The sequence below is a fragment of the Arvicola amphibius genome, chromosome 1 (assembly GCF_903992535.2).
Source record: "Arvicola amphibius chromosome 1, mArvAmp1.2, whole genome shotgun sequence".
Classification (NCBI taxonomy): Eukaryota; Metazoa; Chordata; class Mammalia; order Rodentia; family Cricetidae; genus Arvicola; species Arvicola amphibius.
This window is the reverse complement of record NC_052047.1, coordinates 130810048-130838042: the sequence shown is the minus strand read 5'-3', so window position 1 is coordinate 130838042 and position 27995 is coordinate 130810048. Positions and strand designations below refer to the sequence as shown.

General features: G+C 44.3%; 2 protein-coding genes across 3 annotated transcripts in view; one reads left to right on the top strand and one right to left on the bottom strand.

The window, feature by feature from the left end:
• The window catches only part of LOC119822025 (minichromosome maintenance complex binding protein), a 50550-nt gene extending 37472 nt beyond the window's left edge, over nt 1-13078 (top strand). For both annotated transcript variants that reach the window (XM_038341115.1, XM_038341106.1), the window contains exons 11-16: nt 1016-1133; nt 4104-4269; nt 5322-5455; nt 7418-7582; nt 9906-9994; nt 11233-13078. In XM_038341115.1, the coding sequence (XP_038197043.1) occupies nt 1016-1133; nt 4104-4269; nt 5322-5455; nt 7418-7582; nt 9906-9994; nt 11233-11359 (799 nt within the window). In that variant the 3' untranslated portion in view covers nt 11360-13078. The remainder of the gene's footprint in view (nt 1-1015; nt 1134-4103; nt 4270-5321; nt 5456-7417; nt 7583-9905; nt 9995-11232) is intronic.
• Nucleotides 13079-14615: 1537 nt separating this feature from the next.
• Nucleotides 14616-27995, bottom strand: part of Inpp5f (inositol polyphosphate-5-phosphatase F) — a 90694-nt gene continuing 77314 nt past the window's right edge. The window contains exons 15-20 of the mRNA XM_038326494.1: nt 25801-25999; nt 20680-20751; nt 19566-19639; nt 18316-18444; nt 17733-17820; nt 14616-15836 (exon numbers count right to left, since the gene is read on the bottom strand). Of these exons, the coding sequence (XP_038182422.1) occupies nt 14687-15836; nt 17733-17820; nt 18316-18444; nt 19566-19639; nt 20680-20751; nt 25801-25999 (1712 nt within the window). The 3' untranslated portion in view covers nt 14616-14686. The remainder of the gene's footprint in view (nt 15837-17732; nt 17821-18315; nt 18445-19565; nt 19640-20679; nt 20752-25800; nt 26000-27995) is intronic.

Sequence of the window (27995 nt, the reverse complement as noted above, 5' to 3'; positions counted from 1 at the left end):
TTCTTTCTTTTTTTTTTTTTTTTGAACATAGGGTGTCACTATGAAGTTCTGGCCTGGAACCTTCTATATAGTCCAGGCTGGCCCTGGAACTCATAAAGATCCTTTTGCTTCTGTTTCCTGAGTGCTAGGATTGAGGGCATGCCACCACACCCTGCCTTCTTGACAAGCTTTCTAATGACTGTGTGCCATTTCATCATATTTGTGCCATACTGTAACCATTTCCCAAAGACCTTCACACTTTGTGCGTGCGTGTATGCGCGCACATCTGTACGTAAATGCTGTTATAGTCAGCATCTTTCCATTGTAACTCTTCCCTTTCTCCCGGTGGCATCTAAGGCAGTATGCAATGCTTGGAAACAAGGTTCATGTCAGAGCGCTGTCATGGTTTGACTGGCTGGACACCCCTAACGGAAAAGCATGAAATGTTGGGAAGTCTGAAGTACCTGAGCCACAGGCATACTGCTGAAGTCAAACTGGGAAGCAGTAGCTACCAGCTCACACTAGGCATGCTTAGCCAGGGAAGTTTGCAAACGTTCTGAAGCACTTAAGTCTCAGTGTTTTGGATAAGGGTGCTCTACCTGTACTTCAGAGTTCTTAATACAGCCCACCTTGAAATGTTTGGAGAGGGGTGAAAAGGCATGTGAGTAGTCGCTTAAGTATTGGTTATTATTTAACTGCTGCTGTTTGATAGATAAAATAGCTGGTGTTCTGCAAAAAAACATTGAATTTATTTTTATTTTTTGTGTATGGCTGTTTTGCCTGCATATCTGTCCATGCAGTGCTGCTGGAAGCCAGAAGAGGGCATCTTATTCTTGGAGTTCCAAGGACGGCTGTGAGCTCTTGTGTGGGTGCTGGGAATTGAACCCTGGTCCTCTGGAAGAGCAGCCAGTGCTCTTAACCACTGAGCCATTTCTTACTGCTTCTGCAAAATGTCTAATGCTGGTATTTCAGTATCTTACCTTTGTTTTTGTTTGTTTGTTTGTTTTATTTTGTTTTTTCTTTTCCCCTCTTCTAGATATACAAGAAGAGATGTTCTTCCACTAGGAAAATTCACAGTTAACCTGAGTGGCTGCCCACAAAATAGCACCTTCACAGAACACCTGTATCGGATCATTCAGCACCTTGTCCCAGCAGTAAGATAATATTCTGATTGTGAACAACAAAGCCAGTTATGTTTTACACACCTCAAGCACTAACTTTGTGCTCCTTGTGGATCTCATTGACAAGCGACAACCCCACCAACTGACATAATTTAAAATGTACCCGCAGCATTGACACTGATCGACCAGCACAAATCTGTAAATCTAAAGATTAATGCAATGGCAGTAACTCCCTCAAGATCATGCTTCCTGCCGATGCCAGTTTGGCCCTTCAGTTTGGCCCTTTGTGTGCATATTAAACTTGAGATCTAAATAAGCTCGAAATTCTACCAGCTCAGTTCTCTCAGCTGCCCATCTCCATGGCCCAGTTAGGTACTGTTTGGAACCATTTGGAATGTACTTTTTGTGTGTTGGGATCTTGGGGATAGGGGAATTGCTCTGATGAGTGCTATATCTAAAAATGCTGGCCACTTCTTTGGGTCTTAAAAAGTGAAGCCAGGCAGGCCCTTCACTGAACCACCTCTCATGCTGTGCTTCAGGCCCTGCAGAAGCAGCAGAGTCCCAAGGTCTTGGGACCACTTACTCAACAGGCTATGCTTTCACTAATTTCTATATTGAATAATTTATTATATTTATCAAAATAATCATAAAACTGACACTGTTTTGGGTTTTCCCAAGCTCTTGAATTTCTAAATTAGTAGGAGACCCCTAGATTTTCTAGTCCATTTCCGCATTTGCACCTGTGGTGATGTGTTTTGATCTGGGGTATTGTAGATGATAGCTGGTGTAGTATCTGAAAACCTGTTGCTTGCGTTTGTACATTCTCTACAGTAAAACTCATCTGTCTTCCATTTCGAAGGAATTAGGGTAAATGTGTGACACATTCATAAGCCCTGTAACAGTGTCTTAGCAGTTCCCAGCGCTCATTCATAAACCCTGTAACAGTGTCTTAGCAGTTCCCAGCGCTCATTCATAAACCCTGTAACAGGGTCTTAGCAGTTCCCAGCGCTCATTCATAAACCCTGTAACAGGGTCTTAGCAGTTCCCAGAGCTCATTCATAAACCCTGTAACAGGGTCTTAGCAGTTCCCAGAGCTCATTCATAAACCCTGTAACAGGGTCTTAGCAGTTCCCAGAGCTCATTCATAAGCCCTGTAATAGGGTCTCAGCAGTTCCCAAAGCCCACAGCTCCTGAAATAGGCTCTCTGAGTTTTATGTGTTTGTAGTACAAGACCAAGAAAGTAATTGCTGGTGTGTGCTTTAAAAATTCATGGCAGGGCTAGAGAGATGGCTCAGAAGTTAAGACCATTGCCTGCTCTTCCAAAGATCCAGAGTTCAATTCCCAGCAACCACATGGTGGCTCACAACCATCTGTAATGGGGTCTGGTGCCCTCTTCTGGCCTGCAGGCATACACGCAGACAGAATACTGTATACATAATTAAATAAATAATAAAAAAAATTCATGGCAGAGGGCGGAGAGGTGGCTCAGAGGTTAAGAGCACTGACTGCTCTTCTAGAGGATCTGAGTTCAATTCCCAGCAACTACACAGTGGCTCACAACCATCTGTAATGAGATCTGTTGCCCTCTTCTGCCCTGCAGGCATACATGCAGGCAGAACACTTTATACATTTAAAGATTTATTAATAAGTAAATAAATCTTTAAAAAAAAGCCATGGCAGGACAACGAAGCACTTGAAATGGGATAGGAGACACTGGTGGTGCCCATTTGCCTATCTATACAGAGTGGCCTAAGACTCATGGATGGTTTTGGAGCTGACCTGGTGGCTGCCTGGCTGGGGTCATGTCCTTCCTCTCTCCTACTTGGAGTAAGGGATGTCCACAAAGAAGCTGGTGTAGTACCAGCTCTCAGACACAAAGTGGCGCCAAAGGCCATCCAGCTGTCAGTTGTGAGCCCAGAGGTTCATAGGCTACATTTTTCATGGGAGAGGGTGGAGGAAGGAGCTTAGAAGTGACAGTGTGGTGTGTGTTTGCATTTTGTTCTGGTCACTTTTCCTTGTTTTGTTTTTCACTGACCCTGTCTCCTCTTTCATCTGGCACTAGGCCCTTTCTCAGTGCTCTTCTCTGTAATAGAACACTCAGTTTGACTACTGGTTATATGTTTCCTGCCTGTGGTTTTGTCTCAGTCCCAGCACATGGCCACTTTTTTCTTTGTTTTAAGATGTATGTGTGTTTACCTTGCATGTATATCGGTGCAGCATGTACATGCCAGGTGCCATGGTGACAACAGAGGGTGTTGGGTCCCCTGGAACTAGAGTAATGGACAGTTATAAGCCTCTGTATGAGTGCTGGGAGTAGAACCCATGTCTTTGCAAGAACAAGTGTTCTTAACCACTGAGCCATCTCTGCAGCCAGCCACCGTTTTTGACAAGCCCCACCTCTTCTGGGACTTCTTCTGTATCTATAAACAATTCCCACCCTCCTTTCTAAGAAAATTAAGCCAAAGTATTTAAAATTCTCTTAAACTTTAGCTGTGATCTTCCTCTTGCACAGACCCCTACCCTGTGCTTTTCTGAAGGCTGCACCGTGTATGAGTAGAGGGGTCCAGAGCAGACAGCAGACTGCCGAGTGCGGTGGGGGCTGGAGGCAAGGGGGAGGCCATGCTCTGTGCTGCAGTGTGCACCGTCTTAAAGGAATAGTGAAGTTCAGCCTCTGGGTATCTGATATTTGAGCTGTCTACCACTTGTTTTAGAGTAAAAATTACTTTTTAAAGTCAGCAAGACTTTAAAAAAAAAACCACACACATACACACAGAAATTTTCTTTGTGTCTGCGGCTGGCCTTATCTCCCCAGCGTGCACCAGGCCCAGCTGAAGACGGAGAACAAGTAGCCGTAAGAAGCATGGTTTGAGGTGTGGCCACAGCTTCTTCCCTTAGAAATGATGTCTTACCATGTGAAGCACACGTGTTTTGACTCAATATGTGTCTGTGTGTATTTTTTAATAGAGAAACTTGGATCCTTCCTCATTATAATGTCTGTTTCAGTCTTTTCGTCTACAGATGACAATAGAAAACATGAACCAATTGAAATTCATTCCCCACAAAGACTATACAGCCAACCGATTGGTCAGCGGTCTCCTCCAGCTGCCCAACAACACGTCCCTGGTCATTGATGAGACTCTTCTAGAGCAAGGGCAGTTGGACACCTCAGGTAGGCATGCAGACCTCCTGTCCTCTTGTGGCTTTGCTCCATTTAGTCAGACCTAGCAATGATTTCTAAGGCAAACTTATAGTTACCATGTTTTAAAACATGCATGTACTACAAACTGTGTATACTAACTTTTATTATGATATTTTGTTGGTTGTCTGTTAGCTCAAAAAGGATAGAAAAGATTTAATGTAATATTTTTTAAAATATTTATTTTTATTTTGTATACAATATTCTGTCTGCGTGTATGCCTGCAGGCCAGAAGAGGGCACCAGACCTCATTACAGATGGTTGTGAGCCACCATGTGGTTGCTGGGAATTGAACTCAGGACCTTTGGAAGAGCAGGCAATGCTCTTAACCGCTGAGCCATCTCTCCAGCCCCTTAATGTAATATTTTATACATCCCATAAATAGTTTTTAATGATTTCTGGGGGAAAAACATAGACCATTTGGTTTAAACTAGCCTCAGTTATGGAATATGTTAAAAAAACAACAAGAAGCCAGGAGATGGTGGCGCACATCTTTAATCCCAGTACTTGGGAGGCAGAGGCAGGCGGATCTCTGTGAATTCGAGGCCAGCCTGGTTTACTACACAGTCCCCTGCCCCCTCACAAAGACGAGAGAGCTGCTGGGTCCTGTTCCTGTGAGGAGTGTGCGGTGCTGGAGTAGTGGCGCTGTGCTGGGAGGAGGTTGGGCACAAAAAATAGATGAAAAAATAATGAACACTGGGAATTTAAGGCAAAGAGGAGCCTAAAATCAGGAAGGTTTAGCCAGGGGTGGTGGCACCCACCTACATTCCTGTCACTTGGAAGGTAGAGGCAGGAGAACTAGGAGTTCAAGGCTAGCCTGGGCTTCATTCAACCCTCTCTCAAAAATATATAGATTGAGAAAACTCAACAACCTTACTTTTTAAAGAAATGATTCCCATCTTATAACCATGGCCTAGGAAGTAAGAACTTGCCAGAAAATCACATGTGTTAAGATTATTGTCAGCCAAACTAATTTGAGTGCGATTAAAATCACATCACTGCCAGTAACGGTCTTGCTCTTGCAGGTGTTCATAATGTGACTGCCCTGAGCAACCTGATAACCTGGCAGAAGGTGGACTATGACTTCAGTTACCACCAGATGGAGTTCCCGTGCAACATCAACGTCCTCATCACGTCTGAGGGGCGGTCCCTGCTCCCGGTATGACAGACAGCTCATGGTTAAGTGGAGGGGTTACTGTTGTCACTTTGTTTGTTTTTATTGCTTATATTGTCCCTGTGTGCAGATGCATGCGCTTGTGCAGTGTGTGTCAAGACCACAGGTCGCCCTTGGGTGCTGTTTCTCAGGAACTGTACACCTTGCCTTTTGAGACAGGGTCTCTCTGACTGGCCTGGACCTAGCCAAGTAGGCTAATTGGTCTGACTGTCCAGCAAGCCACAGATTCACCTGGGATTACAAGGGTATACCAACACACCCTTCATTTTTATGTAGATTCTAGGGATTTAAGGCTAGTCCTCAAGCTCTCTCTCTCTCTCTCTGTGTGTGTGTGTGTGTGTGTGTGTGTGTGTGTGTGTTGAAGGATTACAAGAGTATACCAACACACCCTTCATTTTTATGTAGATTCTAGGGATTTAAGGCTGGTCCTCAAGCTGTGTGTGTGTGTGTGTGTGTGTGTGTGTGTGTTTTGAAGGTTTAATTTTTTGGGGCCAGGTGTGGTGTTGTACTTCTCATCTCTGGGAGAGGCAGAGACATGCAGATCTCTGAGCTAGAGATCAGCTGTTCTCCATAGTGAGCTCCAGGACTACACAGAGAGACCCTTTCTAAAAAAAAGCCAAAACACATTTTATGTGTGTGTACCACACTTTATTTTATATTTTATTTTATGTGTATGAGTGCATACATGTATGTATGTTCATCACTTACATGCCCTGGTGCCCATGGAGGACAGAAGAGGGCATTTGATCCCCTGCAGCTGGAGTTAGGTTGGCTGTTAATCACCATGTATGTGCTAGAACCAGACCGAGGTCTTCTGCAAGCGCACGGCAAGTGCTCCTAACCACTGCGCCAGCTCTGCAGCTCCAAGTGTTACTATTTTATCAGTGTGGGTGTGTGCCTGTGCTCATTCACAGCCATAGAAACCAGAACTGGGGGATTGGAGCCTTGGAGCTGAAGTTAAATGCATTTGTGAGCCACCCAGTATGTGTGCTGGGATTCAAACTGTCCTCTGTAAAGTAGTTAAGTGCTTTAAATTGCTGCACCATCTCTTCCTCTTCTGCCCCACAAGGGTATTCCTTCACAGGCTAAACCATTTCCTTAGCTCAGTGCTGCTTATTATTTTAATAAGTTGTATTTGTTTATGAATTGTGGGTGAGCTTGGAGTGTTAGTCCATGCCTGTGATCCTACACTGAGGAGGCTGGGGTGAGAAGGTGGCCAAGTGACATCCTTCCTTGGTGGCATAGTAAGACCCGTACCTCAAAAGACCTGTGAGTACAGCTCAGTAGTAAAGCACTTGCCTGTCTATGTAAGGCTCTGAGTTCCACTGATAGGTTACAAAAAAGGAGATGGTAGCTGCTAATTATTAATAAGGGAATCTGGTGTCTCATTTTACCTCATTGTAAAAATTTATAACTGTTAAGAACCTGAACATCACAAGATAACCAAAGCTACTAGTAGGAGAGCCTATAATATCTAGAAATAAAGAGAAGCTAATTTCCCTTAATAATCCAGACTGCTGTTCTTACTCCCTTTGTTCCTCTTTTGCCAGTCATGTGATGCGTGTGTGCACATGCAGTGGCTGGAGGACAACTTGAAGGAGTTGTTCTCTCCATCACGTGGGTCCTGGGGATCAAGCTCAGGGCATGAGGTTTGGCAGCAAGCATCCTCACCAGCTGAACTATGTCCATCTCAAATGTTTGTATATTGACTTAAAGGCTAGCCTGACTTACAGGATAAGATCTTGTCTTGAGCCAGATAGAAAATCACACTGCAATGGTTTCATGTCTTTTGTGATGCAGTCAAACAGATTGAGTACACTAAGATTTTAAAAATACTTCCCTCCTCAAATACCTGCTATTTTCTAATTCCCTTCCAAGTTGAGAGCTGCGTCTTCTAAATGTAGGTTATCATAGGACCTTGGAAATCAGTTCATTTCCTCTTTCCAGGCAGACTGCCAGATTCACTTACAGCCCCAGCTGATCCCGCCCAACATGGAGGAGTACATGAACAGCCTTCTCTCAGCTGTGCTGCCGTCTGTGCTCAACAAGTTCCGCATCTACCTGACCCTCCTGAGATTTCTGGATTACAACATTTCAGATGACATAACCAAGGTATGTCTTAGCACAGCAAGAAATCCTGTAGTTTTGGGGTTCACTCTATGTGACTTAAGCGCAGTTACCTGTAAGGCAGAGTTGGTGTTTGCCGTCTCTTGCCTTTAGTATGTCATCTGCTGCGTGAAGCGGATTCATTCTCTGTCCATTTACTTAGTTGCCTCCTCCTTTCTGCATTTGAATTGCTTTTGGCTTTGTTTGCTTGGTTTAATTATTTTCAGTGCTAGGGATCAGAACCAGTTCCTTTGTCTATCAGAGCAGTGAGCAGTCTGTCTCCTACCTCATCAGGTTAGGCGCCTTGGTCTCTTTAAGATTGGCAGATGGTGTAACTACACTTATACATGAAAGTTTGCTCTTTTCCAGTCTGTTCTTCATCCCCTCGTTCATGTTATTTCACAGATTATATCCTTGTGTGTTGTATATCCATAACACTTAATTATCGCTTTGTTGCAATTCTCTTTTAAACCAGAGGGGAAAAAGCTTAAACAAGAAAACAAAATTTTTAGCCGGGCGGTGGTGGCGCACGCCTTTAATCCCAGCACTCGGAAGGCAGAGGCAGGCGGATCTCTGAGTTCGAGGCCAGCCTGGTCTACAAGAGCTAGATCCAGGATAGGCTCTAGAAACTACAGGGAAACCCTGTCTCAAAAAACCAAAAAAAAAAAAAAAAAAAAAAAAACCAAACAAACAAACAAAATTTTTATTGCTTTTTTGAGTCATCTATGGTTTTGCTATGTAGCCCAAGCTAGACTTGGACTTGGAGGGAATGTGGGGTTAGGCAGACACCACCCTGCCTATCTTTACACTGGTCAGCATTTCCCTGTGCCATTGCCTTTACTGGGCTTTCTGTTCCTATCTGAAGGACTCTAGTGTCGCTTGAGGGTGTGTTTTCTTTGAAACTCAGGGCCTTCATGAGGTTAAGCACCTGCCATTGAGCCTTTTTCTAAAAAAAAAAATTAGAGATCTGCCTGCCTCTGCCTCTTGAGTGTTGGGATTAAAGCTCTTATCCCATCCCACAGTCTGTTCCCCAGGTTGTCGGCAGCAGTTCCTCCTTAAGGGGCACACCTCCAAGACCCTGAGTAGATGCCAGTGGGCTTCTATTGAGTCTGTCCTGCTGCAGTTTGCTGAGCTTGGTGTGCACAGTATTTTGATGATGTCTTGAACAAGCACCCTTCAGGTTTAAGGCCATTATTTCTTTCAGTTCCCCTGCTGCTTCCTCTCTCCCGGTAGCCCTCCTGTCACTTGGTCAGTGAATTTGGTGAACCCCATGCCTTTGGAGCTCTGTTCATTTTCCCTTTTCTCTTTTTATCTGTCTTGAAGTTGGTTGGTTGATTTTTGTGCCTGCTTAAATCTATACCTAGAAATTTGTTATTGCTATTAGTTACCTTATTTTTTTTCTATAGAATTTCCTATTTGCTTCTTTTTAATCATTGTTTCCTTCTTATTGATATCTCCTTTAATTCTTTATATAGTGGCTCACCCCCTCCTCCATCCAAGAGTGATGCATGCTCAAGAGTCCCCCCAGTAGGTACTTGGGACTGGCTACTTCTAGATCTTGCATGCACATAATGGCATAATAGTGTGTTGTATACAACCCTTTCCAGTGCATAATTTGTATAGTATGCACAGCAAAATATTAGCGGTAACAATAGTAGAACATGTTTAATGGGCTTTAAGTTTGATTAAGAAACGACAGCCTTGCAGACAGAGCAGCCGTCCTCTGAGTGGAGCATTAAAGAGACTCCAGCCCTGCCCGCTCCGCTGTTCCCAAGTCTGCTAGGCTGTTGGTTTTCAAGGACATTACCTCAGGTGGGGGTGTGGAGTTTGGAAACAAAACAAGTTGAACTGTCTTACCCAGAGCCACTTGTGTTCTTGGTTCCTGAGTTGCTGGAGGAGTCGGGTCTGGCAAAGCCAACTGCAGTCATTGTGTTATGCTCTGTGGCCCCGGCAGCCCTGTCACTTGTCCTTCTCCCTCAGCTTCTGAATACTGGGACTACAGGTGTGCGCTGCAGCCCCCATTGCCGGGCCAGCTTCTCTGGTGTCTCTTCTGTTTAATGGCATCTCCATGGAAGATGCTGGCTTCTCTGCCTGTTCGGCATTCTCAAATGGGACTGGGCTGCATGTAGAATAATTTCCATGCTGCATTTTGTAATGGAGGTTAAATTTGGTTTTTCCTCTTTTTACCCATCTTGCCTCATTTGTCCATCTATTTTTACTTGAGTCAAGGACCATGTTTCTTTCTCTTTATAAAAATAAGGAAATAGTTTGAAATGCACTTAAAGAGGTTTGAAGGAAGACTTACAAGTATATTGCTCTTTTGGTAAAGGCGGTTGAAGATGACTTCGTGGAAATGCGTAAAAACGACCCTCAGAGTATCACAGCTGATGATCTCCACCAGCTGCTTGTGGTGGCTCGGTAAGTGGCTCTCCTCCACAGTCCCCTTCTTCCTTTTTTGGTTTTTTGAGACAGAGTGTCTGTGTAACAGCACTGGCTGCCCTGGAACTCACTGTAGACTAACCTGGGCCAGAGAGATCCGCCTGCCTCTGCCTCCCAAGTGCTGGGATTAAAGACCTGCACCACCACCGCCTGGCCTCATAATTCCCTGTTTTCTTGGCTGTGTGCAGTTCTGATTTATTCAACAGTATCTGAGGCAGACTTCTAAAAGCAAAAGAACTTTTCCTTCAAAGACACCTTCCTGGGCTGAGGGGATGCGTAAAGCTTTTGCCTGAGGACTGAAGTTTGAGATTCCACCTAAAATCTGGGTATGCATGGCCATGAGGAATCCAGAACAAACTGACCAGCCCGCTCATATCAGCAAGCTCTGGGTTCAGTTGAGAGACCTTGCTTCAATGAATAAGGCAGGGAGTAGTTGAGGAAGATTCCTGATGTCAGCCCTGGGCCTCCCACAAACATAGACAAAACCCATTAGGAGGAGCTCAGGGAACCCTGTGGAAGAGGGGGTGGAAGGAAGGTAGGAGCCAGAGGGTTCAAGGATACAAGAAAACCCACAGAAACAACTAACCTGGGCTCATAGAAGCTCGTAGAGACTGAACTGACAACTAGGAAGCCTGCATGGGACTGACCTAGGCCCTCTGCTGTATGTTAGGGATGTGTAGCTTGGTCTTCTTGTAGGACTCCTAACAATGGGTGCAGGGGCTGTCTCTGACTCTTGCCAGCTTTTGGGACCCCTTTCCTCATACTGGGTCACCTTGTCCAGCCTTAAAACGTTGCGGGGGTGGGGAGGGGGGAGATTAGTCTTACTGCAATTGATACATGGATTGATATCCATGAGAGGCCTGCACTTTTCTGAATAGAAGAGGAGGACTAGACAGGGGTGGGTGCAGAGTGGGAGAAGAGGCTGGGAGGAGAGGAGGGAGAGGAAACGGCAGTCGGGCTGCATCATCAATCAACAAGAACACCCACCTGCTGAAAGTACTTATTGCAGGGTTTACATTCAGCAGGGGAACAGTCTTTTAAAGAGTGAGCCACCCTCTCATTCTGGCTCCTTGGGGCTTCTTTGTGAGGTCACACCTGGCCTTTGCTCGTGTGTAGTAACCGTGTTCTTGTCTCCTGATGGGCTTCAAAGCTTTCCTAGTTCTTAAAACTTTAAGTTAATCTTCCTAACTCTAGGTAATTTTTAAATTTCACACCAGGTTTCTGTCCCTGAGCGCTGGCCAAACCACACTGTCGCGAGAGCGATGGCTGAGAGCAAAGCAGCTGGAGTCGTCCAGGAAACACAGGCTTCAGCAGCACAAGTGTGTGAACGGGAATGAGCTTTAGAGCCTGAACTGGAGAAGAACGGGCAAGCTACAGCCTCCGTGCTGCACAGTTCAGATCTGTTTATACCATACTGTTTTATAGATTATTTGTAGGCAAAAAACAGTGACTTTTCCTGAAATCAAGCCTGGTGACACCTAAAGTTTATATGATTCTCTGTAAGGGCTTTTACCTTACTGGTTTTATGGAGTTTTGGAGTTTGTTTTATAATTAGTTATGATGTACAAAAATGTATTTGATATTAAAGGTTTAATAATGATAATGTTGCTGATCATACCATTTCCTTAGCCGTAGCTACATCTTAGGCCAGACTCTTGGAGTGCCGGCTTCCCCTGAAGCTGTGCATCCACGTCTGTGTGAGTGCAGTGTCTGAGTATATCTAGTCGGGACGCACTTGCCATTCCCCTGAAGCTGTGCATCCACGTCTGTGTGAACACCGTTTGTCTGAGTCTATCTAGTCGGGACGCACTTGCCATTGATTTGTGAGCTCTCTAGTGTCAGTGTCCACTTCTGGACAGATACTTTCCCCACTTAGCAGCTGTTAATAACCTGCAGAAGTAGGCTTTTCCATGGCAGGCGTCCCCAACTTTTAGATTTCATACACTAGTAATACTTCCAGAGATTTCTGGGGTAAGGTTGCCAATTGATTTTTGCCAAGTCGTAAGAAAGCACTGTGATCACCATTTTGTTTCCATGAAAGACAGGAGGCTCTCGGAACAAATGCGGCTCTGTGACTCGGGTCACTACATTGTTCTTAGCTCTTCTCACACCCTGTATTTGGGAACTGTCATTTTAAGGGACTCTGAAGGGAACCTTGTCCGAACATGAAAGACTTGATTTAAATGTAAAGTTAGAGTCAGAATCTTTTTTTCTGGTGCTGTGTATTGAACTCTGGCCTCTCATACATGAGACGTGTTCTCTACTACTAAGCTACATCCTTAGCCTGTTGTGTGTGTGGGGGGGGGGTGACTTTGAATCATTTTCCTCATTATTTAGCTGATTTGATGATCATACTGGATTTTGAGCTTTTAATGTAAGTTTATCAGATAGCTTCCAAGTGTGTTAGATGGGTAACATCATTTGCTAATGCGGTAAAGGCCCATACATTACAGGTATGTTTCCTCAGACCTATTCATTTTGATATGCATATTTTCAAATAAAAGTTATTACTTATAATTTGCAAATTAATATAGAATTGTGGCAACAGTAATCTTCAGAAAGGTTAGAACAGTGCTTTTAAGTTCTCTGTGGTGTGCGTGAAGATGAATTCATTTGGAAACAGGTGAGTTTAGTGGTCCCTTATCTTTTTCCTACTAAAGAGGCTTGCATTGACATTGTTAACCAAGGAAACAGGGTCAGCCTTGATACATCAAGGAATTAGCCTAATGAGAGGAAGTACAGACTACTAGTTGTTCAGCGTTCTTTCCTAGCCTCAAATCTATTTTTCTAAGCTAATGTAAATAATGTTCATATTAGAATTCTAACTGGTTTTCATTTTTATAACTGGTAGACAAGATCTTCCTTAAACCTTTGAAAATAAGATGTTCACATAGATTTTTGAAAATACTTTTTTGTCCTAGAACAAAGTTTTTAGTTTGTCTTGTCAAACTGTACCAATGTAAACTGTAATTTACCAAAGAGAAGTCGTAATTTTGCTTGATCTTACAGAAAAGTTCTCTTGAGTAACCATGTCCAGTAAATAAAACTTCCAAATTACCAGTACTCGTGGGCGTTTTTTTCATGAGTTATAAGCACAGGATGTCGTCTACCCAAGTCACACTAGAAGAGACCGGAACCTTCAGTCTTTTGAGGCACCATCTCTTCCTGGCCTACGCAAAGGATGTTCATGTCCATAGCTCTGCGTCAGGGCAAGCTGCAGCCCTGACCAGGCATCTGTGGCCTCTTTGGAAATAACCATTGCCTTCGCTTGTGTTGCCAGATTTTCCTGTGGGTCACCTCTGTGCAAACCCAACCCCCACCCCAACCCAGATGTCAGCACTTAACTACCTGGAGAGCCTGAAGGAAGAGATGGGAAAAGACAGACTGCAGCATCTAGTTTTTAATGTTTGGGACTTAAAATACAGTTTCCATTTTTTAAATAAGAACACTTTAATCAAAAAAGTTCAAAACAAGTGTTTGGTTGTAGTACACTTGCCACTTATGAATTCTTTGAAAACCAAAGTACTGTTAAATGCTGTACAAGGAATTCTCATACACATTGATGCTTCGAGCTACAGTGGTACTTTGTCACAGGACTCGACACTTCAATAAATAACAAAGACGGAATGCTTATCAGGGCACAGCAGACAGAGTATTCAACTGAGTCACTTCACAAGGGTAAGGCTCTAAGGATGCCAGACGTCGGTGCTTGCTGGAATGTGCCTACAGCCTTCTCACTCTGGGATGCAGAGGCCCGTGATCTTAGTGGCCAGTCACTTAGAAAACCAGTATTAACCTGCATTTTAAATGGTTCTTGAACCTAAAAAAGATGCTAAGTGTCCCTCTTGAAAGAGTTAAAACTTGATTTTCTAGAGATTCCTAGAGTCAGTTAGTACACATGATCTTCTGTTCCTGAAGCAGGTGAGCTTTATGACAGGCAAGCCCGTGTGTGTTCAGGAATTTGGGAGACAAAAAAAGAATATGGGAGAAATTGGATCAAAGAAAATACATTGCTTACCATTATTCATTCTCAACTTCATAGAGAATGGTTAAGCTGGTAAAACTACTTAAAAAAAATTTAGATACTCCTGTACACTAGTAAAAGTCTCTAAAATCTAAATGTATAATTTCCCTTATAGGGGCAGTCAGTGTACAGGAATGAACTGATGGAGCGGAAGAATTTAACCAATTTTAAATGGGTGTATCCACATTGCATCTGCTTCTAGACTAGCTCCCCTTCCCCTCCAAACACCAGTTTGGTCCTTTTCCTGAACCTTCCCAAGTGAGATCAACAAACCACTCTGTTGTGTATTTGCTAGGCTGGCCTACAGTCTAAGATGGTCACTTGTAGTCTGGACATCTGGGAGTTTGCTCAGGTTCAGATTCCTTGTAAAACAAGTGCCAGTCAACAATGTAATTAGAGTTTGTAATCCATAAATGCAGTACTGGTTAAAATAGCCTAAAAGGGCTGGGCGGTAGTGGGGCAAGCCTTTAATTCCAGTACTCAGAAGGCAGATGGACTAAATTCAATTGCCAGCCTGGTCTACAGAGTAAGTTCCAGGACAGTCAGGGATACACAGAGAAACTGTTTCTTAAAAAAAAAAAAAAGTTCAGTAGGTGAAAACTTCATTTTGAGTTTTTAAATAAAAACCAAAAGATTATGACTAAAATCTAAATTTGAATTATTCGTGTCTGGCATTGTGTAAACATATTTTTAAGTTCATTTTGCTGAATTTCATTGACCACTTCAGGTTCTGCTGGACTCTTTTGAACTTTGGCCACTGCCAAATTTATCCCATGCGTTAGCCCAGCTTGGGTGATACTAGCAACCTGGACCATGGAGCTGCGGATCTTTGCAAAGGGGGAGACTGCTCTGCTGCCGCTCTCTGGAGAAGGGGTCACACAAAGCCCTGCCTCCAGTTCCAGCAGGCTGGACCCGGAACTGGGGCTCTGCTGAGAGACCCCTGGATGTGCTGGTTCAACGGACAAAAACTGTGGGCCTGCCAAAGAACAGGAGACATTTAACTGGGACGGTCGAGAAGGCATCAGGCTGACAGGTTCCAACTGGTTTTCTTCATTAGAAACAGGGTTAGTCTTTTGATTTTCTTCCTCACTGTTGTGAGACACAGACCTGGTCTCTGACAGCGTGGTCATCTTGTCCTGTGCATCCTGTACGAATCTGTGGCAGTAGACATCCACAGGCTTGGCAAAGCCAGTCAGTACTCGGATGTTGTCAGCAGAAGGGGTTTTCTTCAAGGGAGACGCCTGGCCTTTTCCAGGTCCACTTCCATGACCAACAATAGCTTCTGAGGGGACAGGAATGCTGACGTCAGTGCTGCTGGCAGACTGGGATCGACTGCCTAATCGAGGAGCTGAAGCAATAATACCACAACTTGGGAGAACATAATCTATGGGCCCTACACTCTCTAAAGAATCAGCTAGCTGCCTGTCTTCCTCAGACTTAGAATTGGTAAGGAATTCATCGGAGTGGTAAGAATCATTATCTGAAGACATGTCCCCATCAGACTCCCCTTGGGCCTTATTATTATCCATTGCTCCTGGGTTTTCCATGGTTTCAAGACTGCTGTCTGACTTCCAAAGATTGACTTTTAGGTTTGGCTTTAGAAAGTTCACTTTCATTTCAGGCTTTGTAAAGTTTCCTAATTTCCGTAGGTTGCCGATGTTCACATTGGATTTGGTCTGCTTCACTTTTTGATTTAAAGATGAAAATTTGCTCATTAAAAAGTTTTTCCCCTGGGTCAGAGAGCCTTGGTTTTGAGATCTGATCCCAATGATGTCTTCATGAGGCTTACTGCTTTTCCTGTAAGTTAGAAGAGAAAAAGAAGTTAATTTCTCATTTGTAAGTAGCCCAGATTTCTTGGAAGCAGGGCACTGCTAACTGATAAATCCAAATAAGTGCAGTTGACACTAAACACAGCCGATGGAGAGACAGGGACATAACTAAAAACTGTAGCAGCTACATCAGAGCAGGTGGAAGCAGAGGTTTGCTTACACAGACATAAAGAGACGCACATCTTGATCCTTAGCACGAGGTCTTTAAAATGGTTAGTGTGATTACGGCATAACTGAACTGGGACCCACCACATTTCAAAGGCCAGGGCCTCGTGTTGCATGAGGCTGCCGTTCTGAGACATGAAAGTCTAGTGCAGTGGCTGCACCACACATGCAGGTCTAAGTGCAGAGCACTTGCTGGCTGCAGTGGGAACCTGCAGGAATCCCAAGCCTCAGGATAGATCTGGGAGATCTAATATACTTAATCTGTGTTCTCTCCTTTGTCATCAAATGTCCCTGTGTGCACATCAGCGCTCAGCTCCTGCAGGATCACCTACCACGAGCACTGCAGGAAGAGTGGGTGCCCGAGTAGCTGTCGCCATTAAGAATGGACAGCAGGAACAGCTCTCCTACCCTGGTGGAGCAGGGGCATAGAGCCCGAGCAGTGCTCAGGAGAAGGGACAGTCCACACAGTGTAAATGTGAAATAACCTGTTGGTAGGAATATCTGCTTAAAACCCTGCATTCCTCTGTTGCTCATGACATTGGGATGTGCCCTCTGGTTCCTGAGCTCAGCATCGCCTGTGGCCAAGCAGAGGACTTTGTCTTAGGCCCCGTGAGCCTTGTTTCATTGCAGTTTCTCACGCACTGCTTAGCTGAGTACTCAGGGCAGGGCTAGTGTGTGCGCTAAACACATCTGGATAGCGAAATAGGAGTTCCATGTCACTTGAGAAAATAAAAACCTGGGTCAGTTAAGAATTCCTTAAGCTGAGAATAAGGTCTCTAAGGTGCTGCAGGGTTAAGAGTGGCAAACGAGGAAGCAGTCCCCCTCAGAGTGCATTCTCCTGGTCCCTCTTCCAAGGAAATCCCCCTCAGAGCGCATTCTCCCGGTCCCTCTTCCAAGGAAATCCCCCTCAGAGTGCAGTCCCCCTCAGAGTGCATTCTCCTGGTCCCTCTTCCAAGGAAATCCCCCTCAGAGCGCATTCTCCCTGTCCCTCTTCCAAGGAAATCCCCCTCAGAGTGCAGTCCCCCTCAGAGTGCATTCTCCTGGTCCCTCTTCCAAGGAAATCAACTAAGCATGAAAAGATAAAAGGCGGCAATCAAACTTTTTACCAGCTGGATTTTAAAGCCATGTGCTAGGTGTTTCTAAGTACATTACCATTCGATCTGCAACCTTTCTGACATTCATATCTCATTTTAACAGGAAACAAAACAGAAGGACCCTGAAGCTTCAGGGTTCCAGTTGAGTGAGAATGTGCAGTCAACAGAGGGCTAACCTTATCACAGCTAGGCATGTGCACTCCAGCCCCTGCATTCTAGGGCTGAGGCAACATCAAGAATTGAAGCCTGTCTCACCAAAACAAAGGGCCTTTGGCTCAGTTGGTAGGAGACTTCCCTGGCATGCATGAAACCATGTGCTCAGTCTCCAGCACAATATAAATGGGCCTGGTGGCATAAGCCTATAATGCCAGCACTCTGTGGTGTTTTAAGTTATATTTCTTAAGAATCGTGATATATTAGTGCATTTATGCAGTGTGTGAGATATGTTGCTGCTGTTTGGCTGGCTGTTTTCTACTTTGGGGTTTTGTTCCTGTTTTAAGTCTCTATACCCAGTCTGGCCTTGAACTTGTCCACCTCACAGATGCTGGATTTCAGGTGTGCACTTCTGCATCTGGCTCTAAATGATGTCTTCTCTTGATACTGACCTCTCAAGCTTCTTCTCAACTATGGGAACATCCAGCCCCATGGCTTGCTTGGTGATCTGCAGCATCTCTGCGATGCACTGAAGAGTATCTGGAATTCAAACACAGTCCTTACTAATTGCCCAAACACTACAATATAATAGTCTCAGCTTGAATTTGACTTGGGGCCACAGGTTTAAATACTAGTTTGCCTACAACCTACAGAAAACTGCTGCTTGTTCACTACCCTCCACCTTACTAAATCAAAATGTTCTAAATGGTGATTTTAACAGAACAGAGTCAAGAGCTAAATGAGAAGCAATTAAACACCTGGTGGCGCTCCCAGGGATCTAATGACTGTGGGAGGTGCCAGGACAGCACCTATGAACAAGGAGTGGTCCATGTCTGCTGCCTCTTAAGAATAGGTGGGAAAAGCCTCAGAACCCATATAACCTCCTTCAGGACCAAGCACTACAACTCTGCCACACAGCTCCTTGCCCAGACTACACCACCCATTCAAACAGGAACAGGGTCAGCTCTGACCAGTGTCCCAAGCAGTGAACTATTACTGATGTATCTGAATAGTTTCCCTTTCCCTCGTCCATACCTTTCCCATCCTCTTCCGGACTGCGTATCACAGCTCTCAGTGTGTGGAAGTAACCACTCGACCCTTTACACCTGTAGTGCAGTCGCATGCAGGAAAACTTCGGTTTGCCGAAAAGAGTAGGTTCAGGACCTAACACAAATGAGGATGTTTAAACTTTTGTTTCTGCATTTAGCATTCTCTTCCTTTACTTCAAACACACATGTATCAGTTAACTGTGAGCATATTTCTTTTCATAATCTAAATAAAAAGGTATAAACTTAGGACAATTTGTAAAAATGGGTTGTCTTGTTTTTGTTTTTCCAAGACTGGGTTTCTCGGTGTAACAGCTCTGGCTGTCCTGGAATTCACTCTGTAGACCAGGCTGGCCTCAAACTCATAGACATGCTTCTGCCTCTGCCTCCCAAGTGCTGGGATTAAAGGTGTGCACCACCACTGCCCAACATAAAATCGTTTTGTTTTAGGGCGGGCAGAGGCAGGAGAATTTCTGTGAGTTTGAGGTCAGCCTGGTCTCAAGAGCTAGTTCCAGGACAACCAGGGTTGTTACACAGAAACAGCCCTGTCTCGAAAAACAATAAAAAGTATGTTTATTTACTTATTGATTATGTGTACGGTATTTTTCCTGCATGTATGCCTGCAGGACAGAAGAGGGCGCCAGATCTCATTATAGGTAGTTGAGCTACCATGTGATTTCTGGGAACTGAACTCAAGACATCTGGAAGAAGTGCCAGTGCTCTTAACCTTTGAGCCATCTCTTCAGCCCCATAAAAAAATTTTTTTATGCATGTGTTACTCATGGTTTCATTACTACATTTCATGCATGCCCATGCCCTACAACCATAACAAGGTGCCCCTGTTATGGTTCTGTCACAACGTGACTTAAAGAGGCCATAAGAATACTACTTCAAGCCCAGCAGTGGTGGCGTGTGCCTTTAATACCAGCACTTGGGTGGCAGAGGCAGGCAGATCTCTGCGAGTTCAAGGCCAGCGTGGTCTACAAGAGCTAGTGCCAAGACAGGCTCCAAAGCCACCCTCAGAAACCCTGTCTTGAAAAACCAAAAAAGATAAAAAACAAACAACAAACAACAACAAAACACTACTTCAGTGGTGATTGCTTATGCTTTCTGGTGACTGGAGTTCTCACAAGGCACAAGATGAAAGCAACTGTGCCCATCACTAGTCTCTAAAGAGGAAAGGGAAGTCTGCCACTACAGGTGGCTTGGATTATTCTTAGTCAATGTGTTTGCATTTACCTATTTCGATTTTTTCCAGGTCTTCTAGGCTCAGCCGTTGATACTGGTTTACTTTATCAACTTCATCATCATAACTAGGGACAGGGAGTGAAAAGAGGGTTAAAAGCAAGTGTCTATCTGGCTGTGACTCCAAAGCAGAGGTAAATATAACAAGCGACCACATGCAATTATAATAGAATCTTCCCTGCATGCGTTCTAGAACATAGTGTTAAAAAGTATATATAAAACAAGAGTAACAGCCCAGCACTCGGGAGGCAGAAGCCTGGATCTCTGTGAGTTCCAGACCAGCCTCGTCTACATATTAAGTTCCAGGATAGCCCTGGCTACATAACAGACAGAAGACCCTGTGCTTAAAAAAAAAAAATGTAGTTTTACCACTATTGGAGAATTTTACATACAAAAAGGAAATGAATTACAAGGCAAAAATAATTTCAGTTTTATAAACACAAAACTGAAAACTAATTAATTAAAATGAAAGTAATACACATATTGGAGCACCTTAGTTAGGGAATAATAATAAGGAATAATGGGCCTGATGCCTGAATCAAGAAGGAAAAGGGTCATTATGTATGCTAAAAGGCTTTGAGAATGACAGGAAAATGGCAGCTCAAACTGTGCCCAGAGTAAAGGAAATATTTACTCAGGAAATGTACGCTGCACCTGTATTCTGGAGCTCCAGAAATAGGCACTTCGGTTTTGGCAGTGTCACGGTTAAATGCCTGTTTGGAGATGGTGCTAACAAACCACCAAAGTCACAATTCATCATATGCTTGTAACCATGGAGACACTGGCGTGCGCGTGCGCACACACAAGCTATGCATCTGCAGAGCTGCATCATTCAGTGACAAAAAGCTGCAAGGAGTTCAGTGTCTCACAGTAAAGGAACAAATACAGCAAAACGAGCCATGACACGCAGCCATTCATGAAAAAAAATCTATGCGTACCGCCCAGGCTTTGATGAACACCAAATAATACTAAACCAGTGATAAATCAAATATGATGATTTAAAGGACTCAGTGAAATTTCATATATTAACATGAAAACAAAAAAAAGTTAATTCTCAAAACCAAATTATTTACCAAAAACCAAAAGCTTTAAATCAATGCGAACTTACTAGGCCACGTAGTAGGCGGAGTTAGAGAGCAGCAGCAGCACGTCCACATCTCTGTGAGCGGCGTCGGTGAGACTGCGCAGACATGGTACCCAGATTACTTTCATCCACATTTTTTTTAGCAAGCATATTTCCACTTATGATAAAAGATTGCCCAGGGGGAACAAACGAAAATGGAATGATTCTACTTCTGAAGTTAAATGTAATACAAAAACATCTATCCATTTTGGGGGGAAAAAAAATCTTAAAACAACACCTCCCCACCCCCACCTTTGAGTGGGGGTGGATTTGGTTAAAGGGCCAGAGCTGAAGGAGGGCTGTTCCTAGACACGGCCAGAAGGGGGCAGAGGCTTCAAAGAAAAGGGGATAATGTAAGCGCGGGAACTGGACAGCGATAGAGAGGTGGCTACTGGGAAGAAGAAAAACCGTGACACCCAGAAAGAAAAATCTGTTCATTTACACTTGCCAGTGTTCAAAATAGCACACTAGACACCAAGGATATTTCTGCAGCACTAGGAAACAGCTATTTTGAAAGCGCCTTAGATAAATGAAACGGTTGTGAACACGGAGGGGGCACGACGAGCCACGCTCCATTTTCCCAATATAGATTACACTCAGCTTTCAAGGAATCAGTAAACACTGCCCAAGGCCATTTTGTCTCACTCCCCCCACCACTCCAAATACCAAAATAGATTAGAATATAATTCAAGTGAGTGTTGAGCCATTAAATCATTATTAAACCATTAAAGACATCAGTGAAATGCACATCTTGAAATTTTTCTAATAAGGAACTGCCCAAGGATTAATACAGTCAACAAGCAGGCATAATCCAAACTCTAAAATTTTAACATAATTTCTAATCTGGCATGAGAAGCTTTTCCAGCCAAATCGATAAACCCGCGTGCCGATGGCTGACTTTTACATTGCAAGATATTTGCGCTTTAGGATTTTAAACCCATCTGCTATTTCTATCAAAGCAGTGACAAAAGCCAAAACAAACAAAACACCAAATAGGAAATATCTACTGTAGATGGAACTTAAGCCACTAGCTAACTTGCCCATGGGGACGTCATTGTTAGAGGTGCTGCAGAGAAAGATGAATTTACAGAAACCTTCCCTTTGGTTTTCTGCGTCAGCAGCACCTTGTTGCAACCTCAATCCAACAGTTTTCATTTTAAATGAATTCCTCAGGTTTCGCCTACACTTAAGACCTCAATGAATGTACTAGCACGGAAGCACCTAATAAAACCGATGAGGGCTGATTCTGGCAGCCAATATCTGAACACGAGAACACCATTCAAAGCAGCAATCTCGGCAGCTTCGCGGAAAATGACGCAGAACGACACGGTAAAAAGAATCGAGCTTTTCGCACGGATACTTACTGTATTGTAAAAACTGCCGCTGAGTCGAGTCACACCACGCCACAAAAATCATATCACGACACAAATTTTACGAAAAAAACATCTAATTACAGTGTTACTTCCATCCTGGCTGCCTATTCTAGAGTTAGTATTTACATCAGACAAAAACATTATGTCCTTATCTAAAAGCATTTGGCACGAAACAAGCGGTCGAATGTTGTCGGCCTTTCCCCCCCACCCCATTTTTACTGCATTCTTAGGTGCAGTATATAATTCTCCCTACCCACCCCCTACCCTTAAAAATTAAAAAAAAGCACATTTGATACGAACAAGAAAGAAAAAAGGAAAAAGAAAAAAACCCTTATTTATAACTCCCCCACCCCCAGCACTGCAGCTCTTCCCTGCTGCCCTAATCATTTTTGTTTTCCCGCCACTGTGGCAAACCCTCCTTCCATACTATAAAAATAAAAATTGCCAAAACCACATGCAGCCCGACCACGGAGACAATGGTAGCATAAAAGGCGCTGTCTTCCGGGGACATCAACATCAGGCTTTGGAAAAGAAGCAATTTACAAGAAAAATACAGCCCCACAGGTACTTTAACCATAAGTCCTGCAAAGAGGAGGAAAATCTTAAAAGTCATGGCGAGAACACCATCGGACTTGGGCTCCGCAGCACTGGCAGGTGGTGCGCGAGGCGCAGTGGGCGGCGGCCGATTGAAGCGCGGCATCCTCTGTCTGCAGGGCAGACAGAGCGCAGAGGCAGGGCGCCGGAGCAGGGCGCAGGGCGCAGGGGACCGCCGGCAGCCTCAGCAGTTGCTCAGGGACCAGTCTGCACGTCTCCTAGTTCCTTCCAAATCTAAGCCTCCTCTCTGCGGTCACTGAAGTCCGGCTGTTCTACAGCAACTGGGGCGGCCAGGGCGCAGGCAGGAAGGAGACAAAGTCCGGGAGAGCTGCTTCGGTCCCGTGGCTGTGCTACGTTGTCGCACTGCGCAGAGACCAGATGCGGTGTGGACAATTCCCACAGCCGCTTCTGGCCTCCCCTGCGGAAGGCTCGTAAACTGCTTTCCAGAACAGTTAACACTACTGATACTGCAGTGAATGCAGCAAAATCCTGACGCGTTGCCAAAGCAGTCTTCAGGACAACATACCACGGCCGTATTTTAAAAATAATAACAGTAACACAAAGAATAAAACATCAAATACTTATATAAAGACCACCTAACTCCTAAATTTGCATAGTTCTGCCTTACTCCCCAGACTCGAATCCTAGGCCTGGTCTTCAGCAAAAAACTATTATAGCTCAAGGACAAAAAGACAAATAGTCTGACCGTGAGGTCACTGAAAGGGCACTTGCCACACAAGTCTGGAGACCTGTGGTCCATCTAAACCTACCCTTTCACACAGAAGCAGTCATGCTTAGGCGTTCTCTCTCTCTCTCTCTCTCTCTCTCTCTCTCTCTGACACACACACACACACACACACACACACACACACACAAATAAATATATTTTTGGTGATGTCACACTGTGTAACAAACTTGCTAGGTAAACCAGGCTGGTCTCAAAATCACTGAGAGCTGCCTGCCTCTACCTCTCGGTGCTGGGATTAAAGCTACCTTGTCCTCCACCAGGCACCCGACAGTTTGGGAACCTTATGTGCATTCAGTTAGCAAACATACAGCGATTCTATAGAGAACTTAGATGCCCACAGCATGTTTCCCATGAAGAGAAAGGGGGAACCATGCTGGAACTCGTTCCTAAGCTCACACCCACACTGAAAACCAGAGCCTGCAGAGAAACCCCTACAGAAAACAAGCTGGGCAGTGGTGGCACACACTTTAATCCCAGCACTGGGGAGACAGAGGCAGGCAGATGTCTGTGAGTTTGAGGCCAGCCTGGTCTGCAGAAAGAGTTCCAGGATGGCCAGGGCTGTTAGACAGAAAAACCCCGTCTCAAAAAACAACAACAACAAAAGTACATAATCATACCTGACAAGTGGTTTTATGAAAATTAATGTAAATCAATAAAACCCTGGCATTGGGTCTGCAAGAAGAAGAAGCCACCAAAGGCTAAGGCTTGTTCTCAAGAAACAAAAACAATGGCCTGGACAACTCAGGAGAAAGCTCAGCCTGAGACCCAGGGGCATAGCAAAGCACATGAAGGATTCTGGGGCTTAATTTGTATGTGGAGTATCTCCCTGATAGTCAGCCAGCCTGGTCTACATAGAGATTTCCAGGACAGTCAGGGCTACACAGGGAAACCCTGTATCAAAAAAAAAGGAAAAATAAGAAGAAGCCCATATAACTACTAAGCACTGGGAAAGGGTGGGAGAAGAGGAGCATTTCACCCTGCTAGTAACGAATGGGAACAGAGGCTACTGTGTTCCTCACGTAAGTGTTCACTGGCTGAAAATGTGAATCTGAGGCTCTCACCACTTCAAAGCTGAGGACAGCCTTGAGCTTCTGATCGTCCTGCTCTGTCTTCCAAGCGCTGAGATCGTAGGCGTGAGATGCGAGTGTCTGAGCCCAGAGCTTCATGTACGTGAGGGAGGTCTCTACCAACTGAACTACGGGCCCAGCTCGGCGGCCACCTAAACACCTACGACTAGACGACCTTGATCCACCACTGTTTTCACACCAGTGCCAGTGTTCCCGTGAATCTTTGCAAGAGGTTTTAATGAGTCTTCACATAGCATGCTTGCTCTAATCTCGTTACAGGTGTTGAGTATCACCATTACTAACAAATTATTTTTAAGATTTAGTTTTGTGTATGTGAGTGTGTTGTCTGCATATATGTCTGTGAGCACACGGGTACAGTGACGGGTACAGAGAGTCTTTAACAAATGTAGCTGGTTGGTGTGCAGCTAACCTTGTGAGTCCTCTTGTATACTTTATCTTGAGAGTCCAACTTATTATATTTAAGCACACAAATGTATATCTGTTAAGAGGTACAATGATGTTTGTTATTTTTATTGGTACAAAGTGGTCTCAGACTTTCACAGAATAGGCCAATTCCTGCTTGACTTTTTTTTTTAAAACAGAAACACTCAGTTTTGAGTGTTCTTTAAAATATTGATGCAGCTGATCCATTTGTGTGCTGCTCTGTCTTATTTCACTTTTTGAGACAAGACTCTACTCTGTAGCCCAGGCTGTCCTGAAATTCACTCTGTAGACCAGGCTGGCCTGAAACTCACAGAGATCCATCTGCCTCTGCCTCCTGAGTCCTGGGATCAAAGGCGTGTGCTACTATCACCTGACCCTGGAACTCTAAATTTCACCCAAGCTGACCTTAAACCCAAGCAATTTCTCTGCTTCAGCTTGCCAAGGGCTGAAATTACAAGTATGAACCACCATTCCAGGCTTGAATTTTTTTAAATCAAGTATCATATTTAAGGGTGGGCGGTGGTGGCGCACGCCTTTAATTCCAGCACTCGGGAGGCAGAGGCAGGCAAATCACTGTGAGTTCGAGGCTAGCCTAGTCTACAAAGCGAGTTCCAGGACAGCTAGGACTGTTATACAGAGAAACTGTGTCTCGGGAAAAAAAAAAAAAGGATCATATTTAAGCATTTCTTTTTATGAGTGATTTTTTTTTCAGTACCCTTTATTTCTGTACCAAATATGATTGCGCCTTGCACTGAAACTGCCATGCTCGATATGATCAGGTCCACACATTATGGACAACTGCCAGCATTAACGGTGACAACTTATCCACCGGAAGGTTAAGAAGTTAAGTCCTTAGACCCCATGAGGGGCTCCAGCTCACCTGGGGTCACAGTCAATGAGGGCCCAGCCCCCATGGAACTTCTCATCACCCGGCAGCAGCAACTTCATGTAACTCTGTAAGAGCTGGCTGATGAGCTCCTGGTGGCTTCTCTGGTTTTCCTTATGCAAAGCTTCATGCTCTTTCTCCTTGGTAAATATGGAATAAAGATCTTCTGTCACTGGGATGCCTTGCATCAAATCTAGGGTAGAAGGGTTAATACTATCATCACCTTAGCTTCACTAACGTATCTTTTAGAAAACAAAAGAGAATCTACAACCCCAAACAACAGGTATCATAAAAGAAAGCATAAGTGTAAATCTTTCCCACCTTAAAGTAGGTTCAATTTTTTAGACTGGAAACTAAAAGTATAAACAACAACAAACAAACTGGATGTCATCAAAACGTTTTGTGTTTCTGGAAATATTTCAGGGGTGAGAAAACTGAGCTTTCTCTGGCTTCATTCACGTCCTCCCTGGGGCCTGGTGACCCCTAGCCCTGGTGCTGGCAAACTCTGGAAACATTCTCATCAGCCACTTCCTACTGTGTACTGTGTGCAGTGCTGTGAACTTCTTTCGCAGGCTCTGCCTTCTCTGTTTTCCATGGCCCCTGGGAGTCTCTACTGCACAGGAGGATGGACCTTTCAGATGTGAATGGTACTTACCCTGTGGACTTGGGTGAGGAGTCTGATTGGCCACGGTTAGTACCTAATAGGAAGATGGTACTCTGGGTGACAGGAAGCATAATCCCACGGGGCACAAAAAGTTAGAACAGATACTGTGTATAGAGTATGTGGGACTAGGGAAGACACGGCAGCACAACCCTCTTACATATCTTATGGAGGAGGGTATTGCTCAGGAGGTGCAGGTGAGGCCAAGAGTCTGCACTGACCTGATGAAGACACTAGCCTGTGCCTTTCAGGTCTTGTGAGAAGCCAGCTTGGCTGTGGAAGTCATGGGCAAAACCTAATCCTGAGCGGAAGCTGCTGCCCACTTGTTAATAAGAGATGAGCTCTCTGCCTGCTAGTTAGTGTGGACTCAGGGGAAACTGATTTGCAGGGATAAGGTTCAGTGGGAGAGATCTAAAACAAATCAAAAGTTATTTTGTGTATGTGATTTTTCAATAAAATTTGACTTTTTCAAATTAAAAACAAATTGCATTTCAAAATGCATCATCACAGAATTGAAAAAGTCCACAAATACACGAGAATATTTACAACTCATTCATTTTGTGGGAGATTTGCATACTTAATACATAAAGAACTCCTAACCACTCAGCAATACAAAGCCAATCCAACTTTAAAACAAAAATCGCTGGGCAGTGGTGGCACATGCCTTTAATCCCAGGCAGAGGCAGGTGGATTTCTGTGAGTTCAAGGCCAGCATGGTCTATAAAAGCTAGTTCGAGGACAGGCTCCAAAGCTACAGAGAAACCCTGTCTTGAAAAACTAAAAAGACTTCCTCCCAATGAGGTATACAGCTAAGGTTTTAATACACCATTATGAGTCCATTCCCTGTGAAGAGATCCTGGACACTGAGATCTCAGGCAGTTTATGGGAAAGAAGACCTGCCAGCCACTGGCCTATCCAAAGGACTAATAAGCTTCTACTGCGACTGCTCTCTCTTTCAGCTGTGAGGAGACCAAGACAGACAGCTGAACTCAGAGCTCAGGTTAGAGTCACATAATAAATAGGCACATTAACCAACGAAAGGAAGACATCGTCTTCCCCTTTCAAAAAACTACTAAAATCCAAATCTCAGCTAGATGTGGAGCATGACTTCAATCCCAGCACTCAAAGACAGGGAGGTGGATCTCTAAGCTTGAGCCCAGCTGGGCCTAGATAGTGAGTTCCTGGCCAGCCAGCACTGCAGGGTGAGATCTTAAGAGATCCAAGTCTCTAATCATACCATATATTTCTCATTTCCGGCAAATAAATTCAACATTTTTTGTTTTGTTTGTGGAGATTAAACCTAGGGCCTCCTATTTGCTAGGTAAGGTCTCTAAAACTGAGTTAAAACCCAGTTCTGAATCCAACTTCTTTATATTAGATTTTTCCAATTCCTACCTGGTATTTGGTTAGTGATATGGGATTCCCCTCTGTATGCTGTGAATATGTTTTATTGCCATTGGTTAATGAAGAAGCTGCTGTGGCCTATGCTATGGTAAGGCAGAATAAAGCCAGGCAGAAAATCCAAACA